The 16,040-nt window shown below is 35.2% G+C and overlaps 1 protein-coding gene across 1 annotated transcript in view; it reads right to left on the reverse strand.

Annotated features, from left to right (window-relative positions):
- Window positions 1-16,040, reverse strand: part of PIK3C3 (phosphatidylinositol 3-kinase catalytic subunit type 3) — a 129,595-nt gene that overhangs the window by 71,993 nt on the left and 41,562 nt on the right. The window contains exons 8-10 of the mRNA XM_019751746.2: window positions 14,648-14,752; window positions 13,924-14,016; window positions 5,700-5,885 (exon numbers count right to left, since the gene is read on the reverse strand). Of these exons, the coding sequence (XP_019607305.1) occupies window positions 5,700-5,885; window positions 13,924-14,016; window positions 14,648-14,752 (384 nt within the window). The remainder of the gene's footprint in view (window positions 1-5,699; window positions 5,886-13,923; window positions 14,017-14,647; window positions 14,753-16,040) is intronic.

Here is a 16,040-nt window from a genome sequence, read left to right on the forward strand (position 1 = left end):
TTTTGTTTTTGTTTTTCCCTGAAAGCTCATGTTTTAAAGAATTTACTTTCCTGACAACCACCAATAATGGCTTGAAGAAAACAAATCCTTAAGCCTAAATTTCCCATATTTTTATTGACAACCAATGAGACAACTGGGACTAAAAAAGTGTTAACATAGTAGCTTTTACCTTTCTGAGTGTTCCCCTAATGTAAAAAGACTCTTCAAGTTTAATGTTTAGAATAGAACTATTTCCTATGTTACTCTGTAAATGTAGTTCTTATCCCTTCCCAGTGACTATTAAGAAAACTCCAAAAAATTTTTAAAGCATCTATTGTCTTCCAGTTCCATTTGTCACTCACCTACTTAGTCCCTTGAAACTTGTAATTAGATAATTTTGAGACTTTGCAACTACCAATTCAATTTCAGTTTCCTCTTTTAGCCCACAAACCTGGTTAAATCCCCTGTAAAATCTCATGGTACACCCTTTCCTTTCCTATTTGTAACAACTATAGCATTTGTAATTACTTGCTTATGTACTCTTTGTCTTTTCCACTATATTACAAACTCTGCGAGGACAAAGACCACTTCCCAACTACCTGTCTTCCCTTACTTAACACTATTATATATTTTTTCACAAATTTTTCTTACATTGACACAATTAACACTTTCACCATTACCCAAATACTGACAGTAATACACATGATTTCACCACTAAATATGTTTTTTTTTTTTCACGAAAAAGTTAAATGGGAGGTTAACTGGCTTATTAATTCTTATTCAAATATATCAAGCAACCTCAGCAGCTAGAGAAATCAATTGACTGTATCAAAGCACCTCTGTAGTGTACTGTTTCTAAAAACTTTTTAATTAGAGAAATAAACATCTTATTTTCTATTACTGTATTTGAGATTTATATCATTTAATGGCTATAGGTATGCTCCCATGCTTTTTCTAAGAAAAAAGTGATCACACAATAGAAAAAATGATTAACATATTTAATGACAAGTAACCTTGGGAGGTTGTAAGTTATTCACTTTCACGACTAGCCTTTATTACCAAGGCATGCTTCGGAATTGTCGCTGAACATATCACCTGTTGTGTTTTCCCAATGACAGAAAAAAAACTTACCACATGAAATTAAAAAAGCAGCATTGTTATGAAATTCCCCAGGAAGGAGAAATTCAGAAGAAAACTTTCCTCTTTTTAAGTCACTCATCGTCATCTGATTTGCTGGTCAACCTGGTATTCTATATTCAAACTACACTTTCCTTCATTTGCATGGAAATGAATTAGCTTCAATAGTAAGTACAAAGTCTGTTTGCTCATTATACAGTAACATCTTAAAAAATATAAAATTCCTTCAAGCATGAAGGACACAAGCATACAAGTAAAACAAACAAAAATCAGGTTTCCATCTCAGGCAATTCAATAAAAATTTCCCAAGAGCTAGGAAATATTATCTAGATAGTGATCACCATTTCTCTCAAGAACAAGTTAATTCTAATGCTTCAGAGTGCTAATGCAAAGTTCCATGTCAAAATCATTCACGGACTTCTCATTCTTATTGAATTAAGAGTAACGCTTCATGTAGACATTTACAGTCAGACATGGGTTCTGATCTTGCCTCACTCACACACAGCTACATATGTTCCACACATCTGTTAAAGTGAAATACTTTCTGTTTTTCTTGCACGTTCCAATCACCTTGCCTTTGCTCATATTGCTCTTTCCACTTGAAACTTATGTCCAAGTCTGAAAATTCTACTCTTCAGGGTCTATCTCAAATGCCATTTCCTCCTCAAATCCCAATGTGAAATCTCTCCTTTTGAGTCATATGTCAATAAGAAATATGGCTTTAAAGATTTCTTAAGTAAAATAATAGCAAGTCAAATTGAGAAAGGTATTAAAATACTAAGATTTAATTTATAAATATACAGGTAGTATGACATTAGGAAATCTATCAGCATAGATTTCATATATAGTATATATTATATATTATATATTGATGTTTTTCAGATAACATGATGCTATATTGACCAAAAAAAAAAAAAAAAAAGGAACCCACCTACTAGAATAAGAAAAATCACTACACTGGAGAGGTAAAACATAAATATTAAAACTAAAACATAGTTTTCCATTTAACTAACAAACAAAAATAAGAGAAAAAAGGAATAAGGGTAGTTCATGATAGTAACGATAACTGTCGCAGAATAAATCTAATTTTTTTAAAAATGCATACAATTTTTACAGCCTCACAATGTGAATAAACAACTTATGTCTCCAGGAGTATCATAAACATGTCAATTTTTCCCTAACATAAAAATTTAAGGTAGCTCCACTTAAGATTTTGGTAGTATTTTAAGAAAATGACAGAATTATTCTAAAATTATTAGTGAGAATACATGTACAAAAATTATAAATAAAATTGTAAGAAAAAAAGGAGAGGATTTGTCCAATCATGTGTGTCCAATTTTGAAGTCATTGTCATTTTGTTAAAGTATGATATTAGCACAAGAATAAGATTTGTAGAGGATTATTAGCAAAATGTAAAAGGCATATATATTTTGGCCTAATAATTCCAATGCAAGCTACTTGTTCAAAAATATGGAAAAAAAATCTATATATACAAGTCTTTACTAAAATACAGTTACAGCAAAAGATTGAAAATAACATAACTGCCTATCAGAAGACAACGACGGATTAAATAAAGTATAAAATACATTTGCAGTATAAATATTATGTTGCTGTTTAAAAAGAACAAGGTAGATCAACAGGAGTCCATAACGTCTAGAAAAACAGGATTTTTTTTTTTTTTTTACAAATTAAACAGGCCCTTGACTTCATTTGCCTTAATATTCATTTGTCTGTTTCCAGACTTACGGACACCAAATATATGTGTATATAATGAGAAAATGTCCAAGATTATACTGTTCAGTCAATAAGGCAAGTTTTTAACAATATTTTTATAGGATATTCCTATTTACGTTAATTTTTAAAACTAGGTGTATATACTATATATGCATACATATACTTGCAATTTGCACAGAGAATATATGGAAAGATATATGAGTGGCTACCCTTCTGGGGTAAGAAATGGTTGGAGGAGTAGGTTGTCAAAGGAATGTTACTTTCTGTATTATTCTTTCACAATTATAAAGCAAAGTAAACTGGGGGAAGAAAAGGTTAACATTACAGTAAAGAAATAAACCAAATGTTGTGGGAGCAGAAAAGAAACAAACAAAAATTCTGCTTGCTTCCTGGGATGGTTCAGAGAGGTTTCCCAGAGGTGGTAAGGTCTGTGCTACAAGTTGAAGGATGAATAGGAGAAAGACATCTGGGATGATGAAGAAACACATGCTACTGGAGAGACTGGTACATTCAAGAAATTAGACTAATTGTCCAAACATAAAACACAGTATTTTTCATTCAAGTTTTCCAGTTCTCCAAGATGTAGATATTTAGACAAATTGACCTTTGATGTATGTATCTTTTGATGCTATTATATGATTCTATTATTTTTTGCAATACCAAAAAACATTTGGAGCTTATAAAACCATAAATACTGTACTCCGTAGATACAGCAAAAAGAAAGAGGACATCTTAAACCAATTAGGAATGAAAGGCGTGATATGCATGATTTTAGCATGAAATTTACATAATACAAATATGCAATCTTTCTGCATATGTGCATGAGTACCGTTTTCGAAACTTTGCCCCACAATATTTTTTCTTCATAAGTATCATGTGACATAAGCAGCTATTATCACTTTTTTTTAAAAAATAGGAAACTGAAGTGAGACTAATATATAGTGTTCCCAAAGACATATATATACATGTATGTGTATATATTAGGTTGGTGCAAAAGTAATTGTGGTTTAAAAGGTTAAAAATAATTGCAAAAACTGCAATTACTTTTGCGTCAACCTAACACATATATACCCATTCATATATATGTACAGAGTCAGAGAGAAGACAAAATTCAGATCTTAATATACATCTAACAAATAAATAGTAACAGAATTGAAAGACCTTTTCTTTAGTTGAATATATACAGTTAATTACTGAACTAAGTTCAGAGAAAGGGAAATCATAACATAACTTAATCACCATACTATTTATGCTATATCTGTAAAACCTGAAAAAAACTAACAATAAGTGAATCGTATTTTGCAGTTTAGAATGTATGCAATGTTTCTATCATTATCCTCTACCTCATGACGAAAATTATAAAGTGCTCTAGAAATAGCTCAGTACTTGCACAAATGCTGTTAATGCCTCTAAGTGCGTGAAGAAACTAAAGTCAGACTATCAAAAAATGATGATGTACAATTTTTCGATTTAAATTCTGAACCCACCATAAGGGGCTGTTTTGACTACTCCCCAGAGGCCTTTATCTAAACTCTATGACTCATGTCAGCCATATACAGAGAATTAATGACTTAAAAGACATTTCTAATGAACTTCAAAATAAATATTTCAATATTTCAAATAAATACTGTAATACTTTTTTTTACTTGTGGCACAGTAAAGACAATTTAGAAGGAGAATATGCTGAATAATGATGCTTAGGATTGCTTTTTGATAGGAGAGTGAAAAACATCCTATGTGAAAAACATCCCACTCTGATAAAATGATATAATATCGTGAGACTTGCCTCCAAGTAATCTAGTGGAGGTAGGCAACGGTGGAAGAGAATAAGTGATGTTATAGGTGACTCAAGATTGGCTGTGAGTTGCAACTGCTGAAGATGGGTAAATTATGTGAGCATTCACTATACTATTTACTTCACTGTTTAAATTCTACTATAATTAAATACACATGTATAACATATTGCGCTTAATAAATGCTGTGTTTTGCTTCTTGAAATTCAGATACCACTGCGAATTCAAAGCGATTTAACTATTTTTATAAAGGTCAGATCATAGATGTTCTATGGAATCCGCGTTCCTATATATATCAAGGCTTGAGAAGAGTTATCCCATATCCCATAAGCCCTATAAGCTAGGTTATGTTAGATTATGTTTGACAGCACCTTCACCCTATAAAAATTAATCAATAAAAAATAATGCTGGATTAGTCTCCCTCATTACGAATTACTAAAATTCAAAATCCAGCAATACTTTGTGTCAACAGAATTCCTCCTTCCGTGTGGCCTTATATGTATACAAAGAGCCAGCATAAAGTTCACTGTCTTTGCTTTCCAAAGGATTCCAAACCACCTTCAGAAAATCTGCATATCCACACAATTGTCAGCAGCTGAAAGTTTAAAGGAATTTGAAGGAGAGTAAGATGACCATGCATCTCTATGTTTTAAAGGCCCCAAGGGCTTTTCAAGGCTACAATTAAATGTGGCTTGTTGTATACTGACTGATAGAAGGGATCTGAATTACTCCCTAGCTGGTGCTGCATTAAACCATTTTTCATTAGAATTCCTTTTCCAGACAGAGCAATACAAGCTCTGCTGCCAGGTAAATGTCCTGGGAGAGATTGTCCTATCACAAAACAGATCAGGAAGTAAATTTTCATTTCACAGAGGAGTCCTTGGAGGAATATTTTAATTTTACTTCTGAAAATACAACTAGTATATCCTCTTCCCTTCTAAAAAAAATCTCCCCACCTTCCCTCTCCCCCTCCGCCCCCCACACACACACTCACAGTCTATCTAATCAGGCCGTAGTTTAAGATGTACCCAAAAATGAACAACAACAATAGCGTACCTCGTCATCTGCCTGTCGCAACCGGGCGACAGCATAACGCCTCACTGTTGGGTTAGTGTAATGGGAGGACAACAGCTCCAACGAGTCCTCTACATCCATTGGCTTCCATTTCCCCAGAAGTTCCAATGCCTGTTTGGCTTCCTGAGGGAGATCCCAATTAACACATTTCAAGAATTTTGTCAAAGCCTAAAATCAGAAAAGATGTTTAAATTAGAAACAGCAGCTTATTACCTGGGGTAGGGAAGGTCAAGGGTGACTAGACAGAGTTCCACTTGGTCCTGATGGAAGAGTCTCCTTATGTAAACACTAACCAAAGTAATACACAGGATCCTAGAAAAGCACTGCAGGACAAGAGAAAAAAAAAAGCATGTTGCCTGTAGCTTTACAGCTCAAACTACTTTCAGCACGCTATGGATTTTTACATTTTCTTTTGTTTTTTCTTCACTGTGCTTTTGTTATTTTAAAATACTTCAGGTCTCAAGACATAGATATAGTTGAGGCATGTCTCATGAACTCTGAGATGCCTTTGAGAAGACCTTCATTTATATCTACGTGTAACATAAAATGAAGCAGCCAATGAATGAAAGAGTCCAAAGCCAAGCGAGGGGAGAACCCACACCACTAACCCCACTCTTGAACATTTCTCCAGGGTCACTGGGTTTCCTAGATACTCACATACCATGAGGATTCAAACTAAACTGTATATGTTATTTCTCTCTTTATGCAGAGAAGTAACTATTTAAAAAGACAGACAATCAAACAAAAACTCCACGGAAACAAACATAAAAAGAGATAAATACAGAAGCAGCAGCAAATATTCTTGATTCCGCTGGCTGGCTGCAGCATTTTTCTGGAACCTTACTTCTTGAGATAGGTGGCATACTGAAGTTTTCACCAAACTGTCAGGGAAGTAAATTGCCTCAGAGTATATCACTCATGGCTGCATACATAATAAATGCTTTTTAAAAAAAGCTGCGTATCTGCTTTCTATAAATAGCAATCTCTATTGCCAGGTCTCCCTACTGGCAACACTTCCCTGGCTGATCCCAAGACAATTTCTTCTTTCTCTTCCTCTAGGAATTCATCTCTTGAACAAAGATAACTTTAAAGTTTTAAATTCCTGCTAAAATCTCTTCATTCGTAAACTAATCAAATTCTCAAGAAAATATCCGCTGGGATAACAAAGCACAATCACTGGTTAGTGTGGCATAAAATGAAACTTCATGCTCATTCCCTAACTTATTCTTGATATAACTAAATTAAAAAAAAAAGCACTATGGAGATTATCTAGTCCAACGTTCAAGCTGCATATAATTTCAGACAAGTCAAGTGGCTTGGTCATCACCTCAAAATGGTGAAGAAGCTGAGTCCAAGTCCACTGACACTCAGCCCGTGCATTTCCCACCAGGGGGGTCCTCCTTACCAAGGCCATCTCCTAATTAGCTAAGCCCCTACCCCTCAGAGCCCCTACTCTGCCAACACTGGTCTCCTAAATCCATTCCCAATTCCTGTCTACTATTTCCTACCAATATTTCTTGTTTCCCCTCAGAGTGATTCTTATACCACACACCTGAAGTTTGGAACAGCCTTCCAGCTAAGAGCCTCAATAACCATTACCCGTCTAAGCATTTCACACAACCTCTCAGAAGCTCAAGTTGGAAGTGATTTTGGCACAAACTTCCCACTGTCAGCAGAAATTTACCTTGTAACGTTCCTGACATAAAGAGGTCCAATATTTTCTTTATTCGAATGACTAATTTCCAAAGTGCATCTTACATTTACAGACAGTGAAACCATTTTTGTTGTTTTATGAACAACAAAACTATAATGAACCAAAAGACAACAGTGTCTTCATGTAACTTCTTCCCATTGGTCAGTTTCACTGTCTATAGAGAAAATGAGAGTCAATTTAAGCCCCTCTTCACATAGACAACGTTTCCAATGTTTGAAGATGACTGTCATATGGTTATAGTGTGGTTTCCAGATCAATGATCTGGTCACTCTAATCTGCAAAACAAACAAAAAGCAAACAACAACACAATCTTGGCTTCTGTCTCAAAACTCCACTGGTACCTCTCATCACAATCCATACCTCTAACTCCCAGTGAGCTAACTCTTGCTGCCCTTCTGATTCAACCAAGTTAACGTGTCTAACTCCTGTCTACAAGACGTCCTTATGCTCACCAAAACAGTAGTGCTGTGTTCTGTAAGGCCAGGATGTCAGAACTTCAATTTTTCCAGGCAACTTTCAGCTCTTATTTAGGAGTTGCGTCAATCTTGTTACCTTCATTTTAGTGATGCTCTTCTAACCGCCAAATGCTTTTGTGGGCAATCCCATCTCTACAGCTGGAATCTGCATTCCCCAAGGACAGCTATCAATTTCTCCTCACCTCCTTCCTGCACACCGTTTAGCACAGTGTTTCTCTCCAAATAAGAACACAGACTGCCCTACTAACTTATTCCACAGGAATTATTTTTCACTTCTAAATTGTATTTCTAGGTTGAATGTGGAAACAAAGCAATACTTCTTAAATAACTACAGCAAAAGCTCTTCCATTTCATAGTACATCAGCAGTCTTAACAAAAATGTGCAACTGTGTGCTTATTATAAGCAAATCTTGCAGCATACTGATTACCCAATTCAATCACTGAAACAATCTAACTCCTAGATTCTCACATTTACAGATATACTAAGATTTACAGAGTACACTACAGCCAAGAAACTTAAATTCCACAATTTTATAAAGCTAAATGTTACAAATGTAAACAAGGAGGTAGCAGAATGAAGATGGAAACAAGGAGAAGAGGAATTAGAAAGAAAGTATAAGAATAGAGGACAGCAATAACGATGATACTTAATCTTAAATCCTTTAAAGATGCTTTATTGATCTATGTAAAGGTATGGGATTCAAACACAATTTTACCCCTAGAACTTCCACAGATAACTGGAATGTATTTACAAGCTGCAGATCCAGGGTGTTTGGGGTCAAATCCTACTTCTTGGCTCCAACAATTACTGAGCCATTTGGAGCACATTACTTAACTTTTAAGTGACCTATGTCATTAGATTGTGGTAAAGATTAAATATGTTATCTAATGTAAGTGTTTAGAATAGTACTTTGTATATAATAAATACTTGACAATTGTTAATTATTTTATTATCCAATATTATTATTATTCTATTTCTGATGTTGAGTCCAACGTTAAGTGTTAACATCAGAACATTTATTACCATGTTTTCTATTAACAGCAATAAACACTTTGTTACCTTCCCTTTCAATCTTAGAATCATCTCACTGGCATCTGCTATTTTCAAAAACACTATCACAATCACTCCAGAGCTAAAAATACTATTATATATTTATCATGTATATTTATAATTTTAACTTCTACCAACTCAATTAATTGGGAAGTTCTACTTTGTTGCTAAAGGAAAACCAATTGCTCCACTCAAGACACTTCCAATACCAAACGTGTGGGTTTTCCACACCATCCAATTCCCTGATTCTCTGTCGACACCAGCTGGGTGTCCTACAATGTAATTCGACTCTGACATTAACTACCTGGAGTCAGTGCAGATTCCAAGGGTAAAGGAGTCGGTCTCACAAGGTTGTGTCTCATTTCAGGTGACCATCTGGGATCCCCAGTTCTGTTCAACATGGCTACAAATCAGGTGTTCCCACCACACCCTCCTCAGGTTCGATAATTTGCTATAATGGCTCACAGAACTCGGGGACATACTTTACTTATTATTGGTGGTATATTATAAAGGCCACAAGTGAATAACACAGACGAAGAGATACATTGAGCAAGTTCTGGAAGAGTCCCTAGCACAGGAGCTTCTGTCCCCATACAGATTAAGGTGCCACCCTCCCGTCAAATGGATGTGTTCACCAACCCAGAAGCACTACGGACCCCGTTGCTATAGATTTTTATGAAGACACCATTACATAGGTATGACTTATTAAGATCACTGGCCACTGGGGATGAACTAAATCCCCAGCCCCTCTCCGAGGTTAGGGGGAGGGGCTCAAAGTTCTACTCTCTAATCAAAAGGTTGGTTGCCCTGGCAATCAGCCCCATCCTCCAAGAGTCACATCATTAGCATAAACTCCAGGATGGTTCAAAGGGGCTTATTATGAATAACAAAAGATGCTCTTCTTCTCCTTACCACTCAGGACATTCCTAGCCTTTTAGAAACCAAAGACCAAACGTATATTCTTTATTATATCACAATATCACAGTTGTTCTTCTAATACTTTCAATTCAAAACATTCAAAAATAAAAGCATGGGTAACCGGTTTGCTCAGTGGTTAGAGCACTGTGCTCATAACACCAAGGTTGCTGGTTCAACTCCCACATGGGCCAGTGAGCTGTGCCCTCCACAATTAGATTGAAAAACAACGACTTGACATCCTGGAAAAACACACTGTTCCCCAATATTCCCCAATAAATAAATTTAAAAAATAAAGAAAGCGTCCCCTCACCCTGATCCTTCTACCTGACATATTTCCTTATTTCAGGCACTCAGGCCTAAGTCCTGGGAGTTGTCTCCAAGTCATTTTACACAATCGCCTCTTCTTCCCTTGGCCTCTAATATTGCTCTCAAAATCACTACATGAGTCTTCTAATTATGTCTCTTTTTTTCATTCTCAGCTCTGCTCCAATCCACCCTGGTTCGTCTTCCTTAAAACACCATTTGCTAAGATAAGATACACATTTTGTTGCGTTAGTGGTTTCCTACTACCTGAGAAATCCAACGCCCAAGCATAGAATTCAAGGCTCATCACAAACTTCCTCCATCTTTTCTATCTCATAACCATCCCTTCGAACTTTGTCTCTGCACCTAACTCTCTGCTGTACTAATGCTTTTGTTCCCAATGAAAAATAATCATTAAGAAATACCAGGAAAGCTTGTTCAGATGTTAAGACCAAGCTTTGCTCTGAGAAACCTCCTTCATGCTGACCCTGTTCTACTCCACATCTCTATTATAGTAATTACCTAAAGGTTTACAAAACAAGTAACTCTTGATCAATTACTATGTCTCCATTTTGATTGTACATAAACACCTTTTCTTTAAAACAGTTTTACTATATATAAAGACAGAGAAACACTATCTTGAAGCCCAGAGTCCTGAATAATTCTAGGCAAAGGGTTGATAAGAAACGCTTGCTGAACTGAATTCACGTCTGCTGTGATTCACCACCCATTTCTTGTCAGGATGCACAAATGTGATCACTTGTGTCCGACAGTCCTGAGGTCGCCGTCTCGGTGGCTGCTTCAGAAGCAACCTCTCATGGACATTCAGTGCATCCCTATGCCTTTCAGCACATATGACTCTTCCTACTGCATTTCTCCCCAAACATAATGGAAAGACATTTAGTGAACGTAAGTTATTGTTAATCAACATTTTTATAAGAGAGGCCATTCACCATGGTAAAAGCTAGTTTTGAAAAGTTACAGTATTCACACTTTGAGTTCCATAAAAATGAGTCACTTCTTACACGCTATGAATCACAAAATTTAAAATACTTCATAAATTTAACTGGTTTTGTTGGACAAAGTTATTACTGCAAACTTTTAAGGTATAACATCAAGTCTAGACTAGAGGGTTTTCATCTGAAACACTTAAAACTGTGCCAGCAAGGCCTGGCAACACAGTCATTGAGAAAAATATAGGTGGAAAGACCAAATTTAATTAAAAAATAAATAAAAAGTACAACTCTGTAAGAACCAATTTCCACCAATTTGTTTTTCTGAGCACTGCTTTCTCTCTAGAAAATCATTTCAGCCTCAGGGCCCAAATGCCAAATAACCTAAATCACTGTTCCTAAGAAACTGACACTGAAAAGAATTTCTTTGTGTAAATAAATCAAGGGACAAAGGTACAAGAGTATTTGTTTTCTACAAAACCCGTTTTAAATTATTACAGAGATACAAATGTGGCTGTGTGAATAACTCCTCTGGTCACTTCAAGGCCAATATATATTTGGTTGACTGAAAAGTGCTTCCCGAAGATTAAAAAATATCGTTCACTCCACTCTAGTGATCATAAAAATCCTATAATATGTCCTGAGAATTGAAGTTTCATCACCCACTTTTCGAAAACTTGAAATCAACTAGTTAAATGAAACTTGTCACACACTTTATATCACTTGAGCATTTTCTTTCTTTTGCACATATCTAGAAGTAATTGAATTTCAGTGGGAAGTGACTACTTGTTTAAACAAACAATTTTTCTTGCAAGCCTTTCTATCTAAGGCAGTTCTGCTCTGTAAATCCATTCTATGCTTCTTGAACTTATACATTCTAACAGGTTTAATTCAATATCTTGCTGTGTATTTTAGACAAGATTGTGCTGCATTCAAGATACAATTTCTGTTACCACACTTATTCTTCATTTAACAGAGTAACATATACTAACTCAATTTTTTTTTTTCTAAAACACAAAATCACAAACCTGCAAATCTATTGATGAACACTTCCTTTTTTGCAGGGATAAAGAGAATAACATGCAAAGCAATGGAAAATTTAAAATTCTTCTCTTATTCTTATCATGGATATAAGGAAAATGATTAGAATTCATCTACAAAGAATCTCCAAAGGCCTCAATCAAAGATAAGGAGGAAAAGCTGAAGAGTTCAGATGAGCTGCAACTGGATTTTTATCTTTACTTTGGAAACTAAAGAAAATATAACTGTTTCAGAAAAACAAGTAAAAGTAGCTAAAGACCATCCCATGAGGCCGTGAAACATTCATTCATCCTTACATAATCATATAATGCCTTTCTGACAGATACTAATTTTTCTTTCTTTTTTTTTAAATAAATTCAGAAGAAAATGATAAGTTCTGCTATTTAGCAAGTCTAGAGGCATCTCAGCTTTTGTAAGCAAACACTTTATATAGGGTGATAAACAATTCTGACTCTAGATCAAGGGACTTTTCCCTGGATGCACAAAGTCTACCAGTGCCACACAATATGCCTGCTCATATTCAATGAACTGGGTGCCTTTTTGAAATAACTTTGATACTAATTTTCTTGATGCTTCTCAGTTTTACCCCCAATGCATTTCACAATTTCTGCCATGTGCATGATGCTGCCAATATTTTCTCTATAATTCTCTTTTCTGTGTCTTCAATGACTACCTTCTCTTCTAACTCATAAATGTAAGCATATCAAGGAACAGCATTTATAAACTTTGTGATTCTACACAGGTTCCTTACTCTGTAAGACTCAAGTTTCCTCATCTGTAGAACAAATTGTGTGTATGGGTGGGATGGCGGGGGTCGGGGGTGGGGTGGGGGGTGGGATTTAAAAGATCCCTGGCACACAATGGCTATTTAATTGATGCTGGTTATTATTAAGATACTTTAAGAGTTAGCCCTTGAACCTATGTTCTAAGAATTGGCACACTATTTTAAGAACTGGAAGAACTTAAAGTTCACTATCATTTAATCGATGCATATTAAATATGAGGAAACTAAAGCTTAAGACAGGTGAAGTAATTTGCCTGCAGTCAAAAAAGGCTTCTTAGTGGCAATAGTAAGACTCAAAACCAGGTCCCCAGACTACTTACTTTATCGCAATTCTGTCTCTCCAGAGACTGCGTACTCCCTCGTTTCTTTATGGAAAGCAAATGTTCAGTTCTGACCTAGCCTCTATCCTACACTTGAAGTTGGCTGACACTCTACCAACTCAATTTCCACATTTCAAATAACATTTCTCATACTCTCTCTTTAGCCACATCTCCTCCAGAAATCTACAGTTATTTTAATAATGTAAATATTTTGCTCATCACCTAGGTTCAAAGAGGAGAAGAATGAAGACAGAAGTGAATAAACATTTATTCTGCACCTACTAGTATTTCACTAGTATTTCATCTATGAAGGAGGAAACCAAGCTTCTTTAGAAAAATGAGGAAACCAAGCTTCCAAAGCAATTTACCTCACCTTACCTAGGAATAACAAGTTGCAGTGCCAGAAACTGAACCAAGTCTCTCTGACTTAACCCATTCAGGCATTGTCTATACATCAACAAACGGGTACGTGTCTGTGTGTGTATACCTCTATAATTTTTTTTAATGGAGTATCATATATACTGTTCTGCAAAGTTTTAAAAATTTAACAATAACTCTATATTTCCTTGGCAGTCTGACCTCATCTTGTTCATCAACAAAGTTCATAGATAAATTTGACATAGACGAAAACATTCAAAAAACTCACTTTTTCTTGATTAGTAAGATAATATCTGAACTTCCAAACAAGATCTTGTTCTTCATATGTAAGTTGCTTGGTTGGTGGATAACTCACAATAATCTACAAAAGAAAAAAAAGAACTTTTGTCAAATACATTCTTTCTATTATGTTTCCTGTATGTATTTAAAACTTGTCATTTGTCTAAACATATCTATACTAGAACTATTATAAGCAAGGATAACATACAGGCAGCCACGTAAGACTTAAATTTGCTGTACTTATCAATCCAGAAAGGGTATTATTAGAGTGGGAGGGGGAGAAAAATATGAAAAAGTCATACTCCATCTAAAAATATATAACTATAGAGCTAATTTAATTCAACCAGAAAAAAAACAAAACAAAATAACAAAAGCCTCCCCCCAAAAGGGAAAAATCCAAACAATAAATGTTTCTCTCATTGCGTTAATGTGTGTGACAATGCACATGTGCACACCCAGGCCCCCGTCAGGCAATGCACCGAGCCAGGTTCTAAGACAACTGTGTCACAAAAGTTTATAGTATTTGTACCTCTGTCTCCAGAAAGTTCAATAATAATAAAATTACAGAAATGTGAAATTGCTGAAATCAGGTAGGGTTCATTAACCTGGAAAAAACATCCATCTAAATCACTTTTAACTGACGTGTTATCACATCCCTTGCAACCAAAATACACATTTAATTGCTTTTACATTAACATTTTATGAATTCTTACATTTAGCTGATCTCTTGTGGCAGCATTAGGTTTGAGATCATGGTCAGAAGGTCCACTTCTTAAACTCCGGGCAAGCTTGTGGTGTTTGCTCTCAACTAAATTCTCCTAAAAATTATTTTAAAATATTAATCAACAATGCAAACTTGACCAAAAGCAAGATTCAATAGCCAGTTAGGAACAGAAAGACATTTCTTTTAGACCATTTTGTAATACTTAGTATTTTATCTTTGTTACAACTTCAGCGTCTCCTAGGTATGTTTTAAAAGTATATCACCATTGTGTGATAGGGAAACTAAGCATGCTTTATGCTTTACTGGTGCCATAATACGCACATGCCATTCCATCTTCTTAAAACATCTACCCCTCATCCTCCCGGTATTCAGGTTTTCATCCACTCGAACATCACATTCACTCTAAGATCTTCCCTGACAACCCAGAGTAAAGCATCCCCTCTTCCTATGAGCTACTAACGACCTTGTGATATCATTGCAGCGCATCATCATCATCATCTGAGCAGTTTAACTGCCAGTAGTAACTGAGGGCAAAGACCACAGGATTTCAATAGACATATTTACTGTTAACTATTTCACTTGTGGCCAAAACGGTTTGTTTTTAACATACTGTCTTTGCTGAAGGAATTTTTATTTTATTTATTTTTGTATGGGTGTACTGTCTGTTAATGACTTTTTCCTAATTTTCAGTTGGCTTTTTGATCCTTTGTTCTTCAGTTTCTAAGAGTTCTTTATATCGCGAAGATTCAGCCCTTTGTGATGTAAGTAACAAATAGTTTCTCCCAATTTGCCAGTGGTCTTTTGACTTTGTTATGGTATTTTTGCCATACAGTCAATTTTTTAATGCAGTCAAATTTATCAATCATTTCTTTTACTGCCTCTGGATTTTGAGTCATCGTTAGAAAGCTTTTCCCTACAATTAAGAGTAAAGTACTAGTAAAATTTTATTTTTTAACATTTAAATCCCTGATCCACTTCTTTATGGTGTGAGGTATGGATCTGATTTAATTTTATCTTTTTCCAAATGGCTAATCGGTTTCTCAGCACTATGCTCCAGTGATGAAATACCACCTTTATCATACACTAATCTTCATATCCATTTGGATCTATTCCTGGGCTTTCTATTTTGTTCTACCAATCTGTTTGTATATGTACATGTGCTAGTACCACACTGTAATTATATAAGTTTTATAGTCTGTTTTATTGTCTGATACAGTGGTATACCAGGTCAGTGGCACTCAGTTACTTTGTTAAAATATACCCCTCTGTATAGTAAAGGGGTAAGAAAAGTAGTCTACCTTTAAAAAAAAAAAAAAAAAAAGCTTTTGTTTTGTGCTTGCTTGCTTATATTTAAAACTAAAAACTTTTAACTAGAGCCCTAG

The sequence above is a fragment of the Rhinolophus sinicus genome, linkage group LG09 (genome assembly GCF_036562045.2).
Source record: "Rhinolophus sinicus isolate RSC01 linkage group LG09, ASM3656204v1, whole genome shotgun sequence".
NCBI lineage: Eukaryota > Metazoa > Chordata > Mammalia > Chiroptera > Rhinolophidae > Rhinolophus > Rhinolophus sinicus.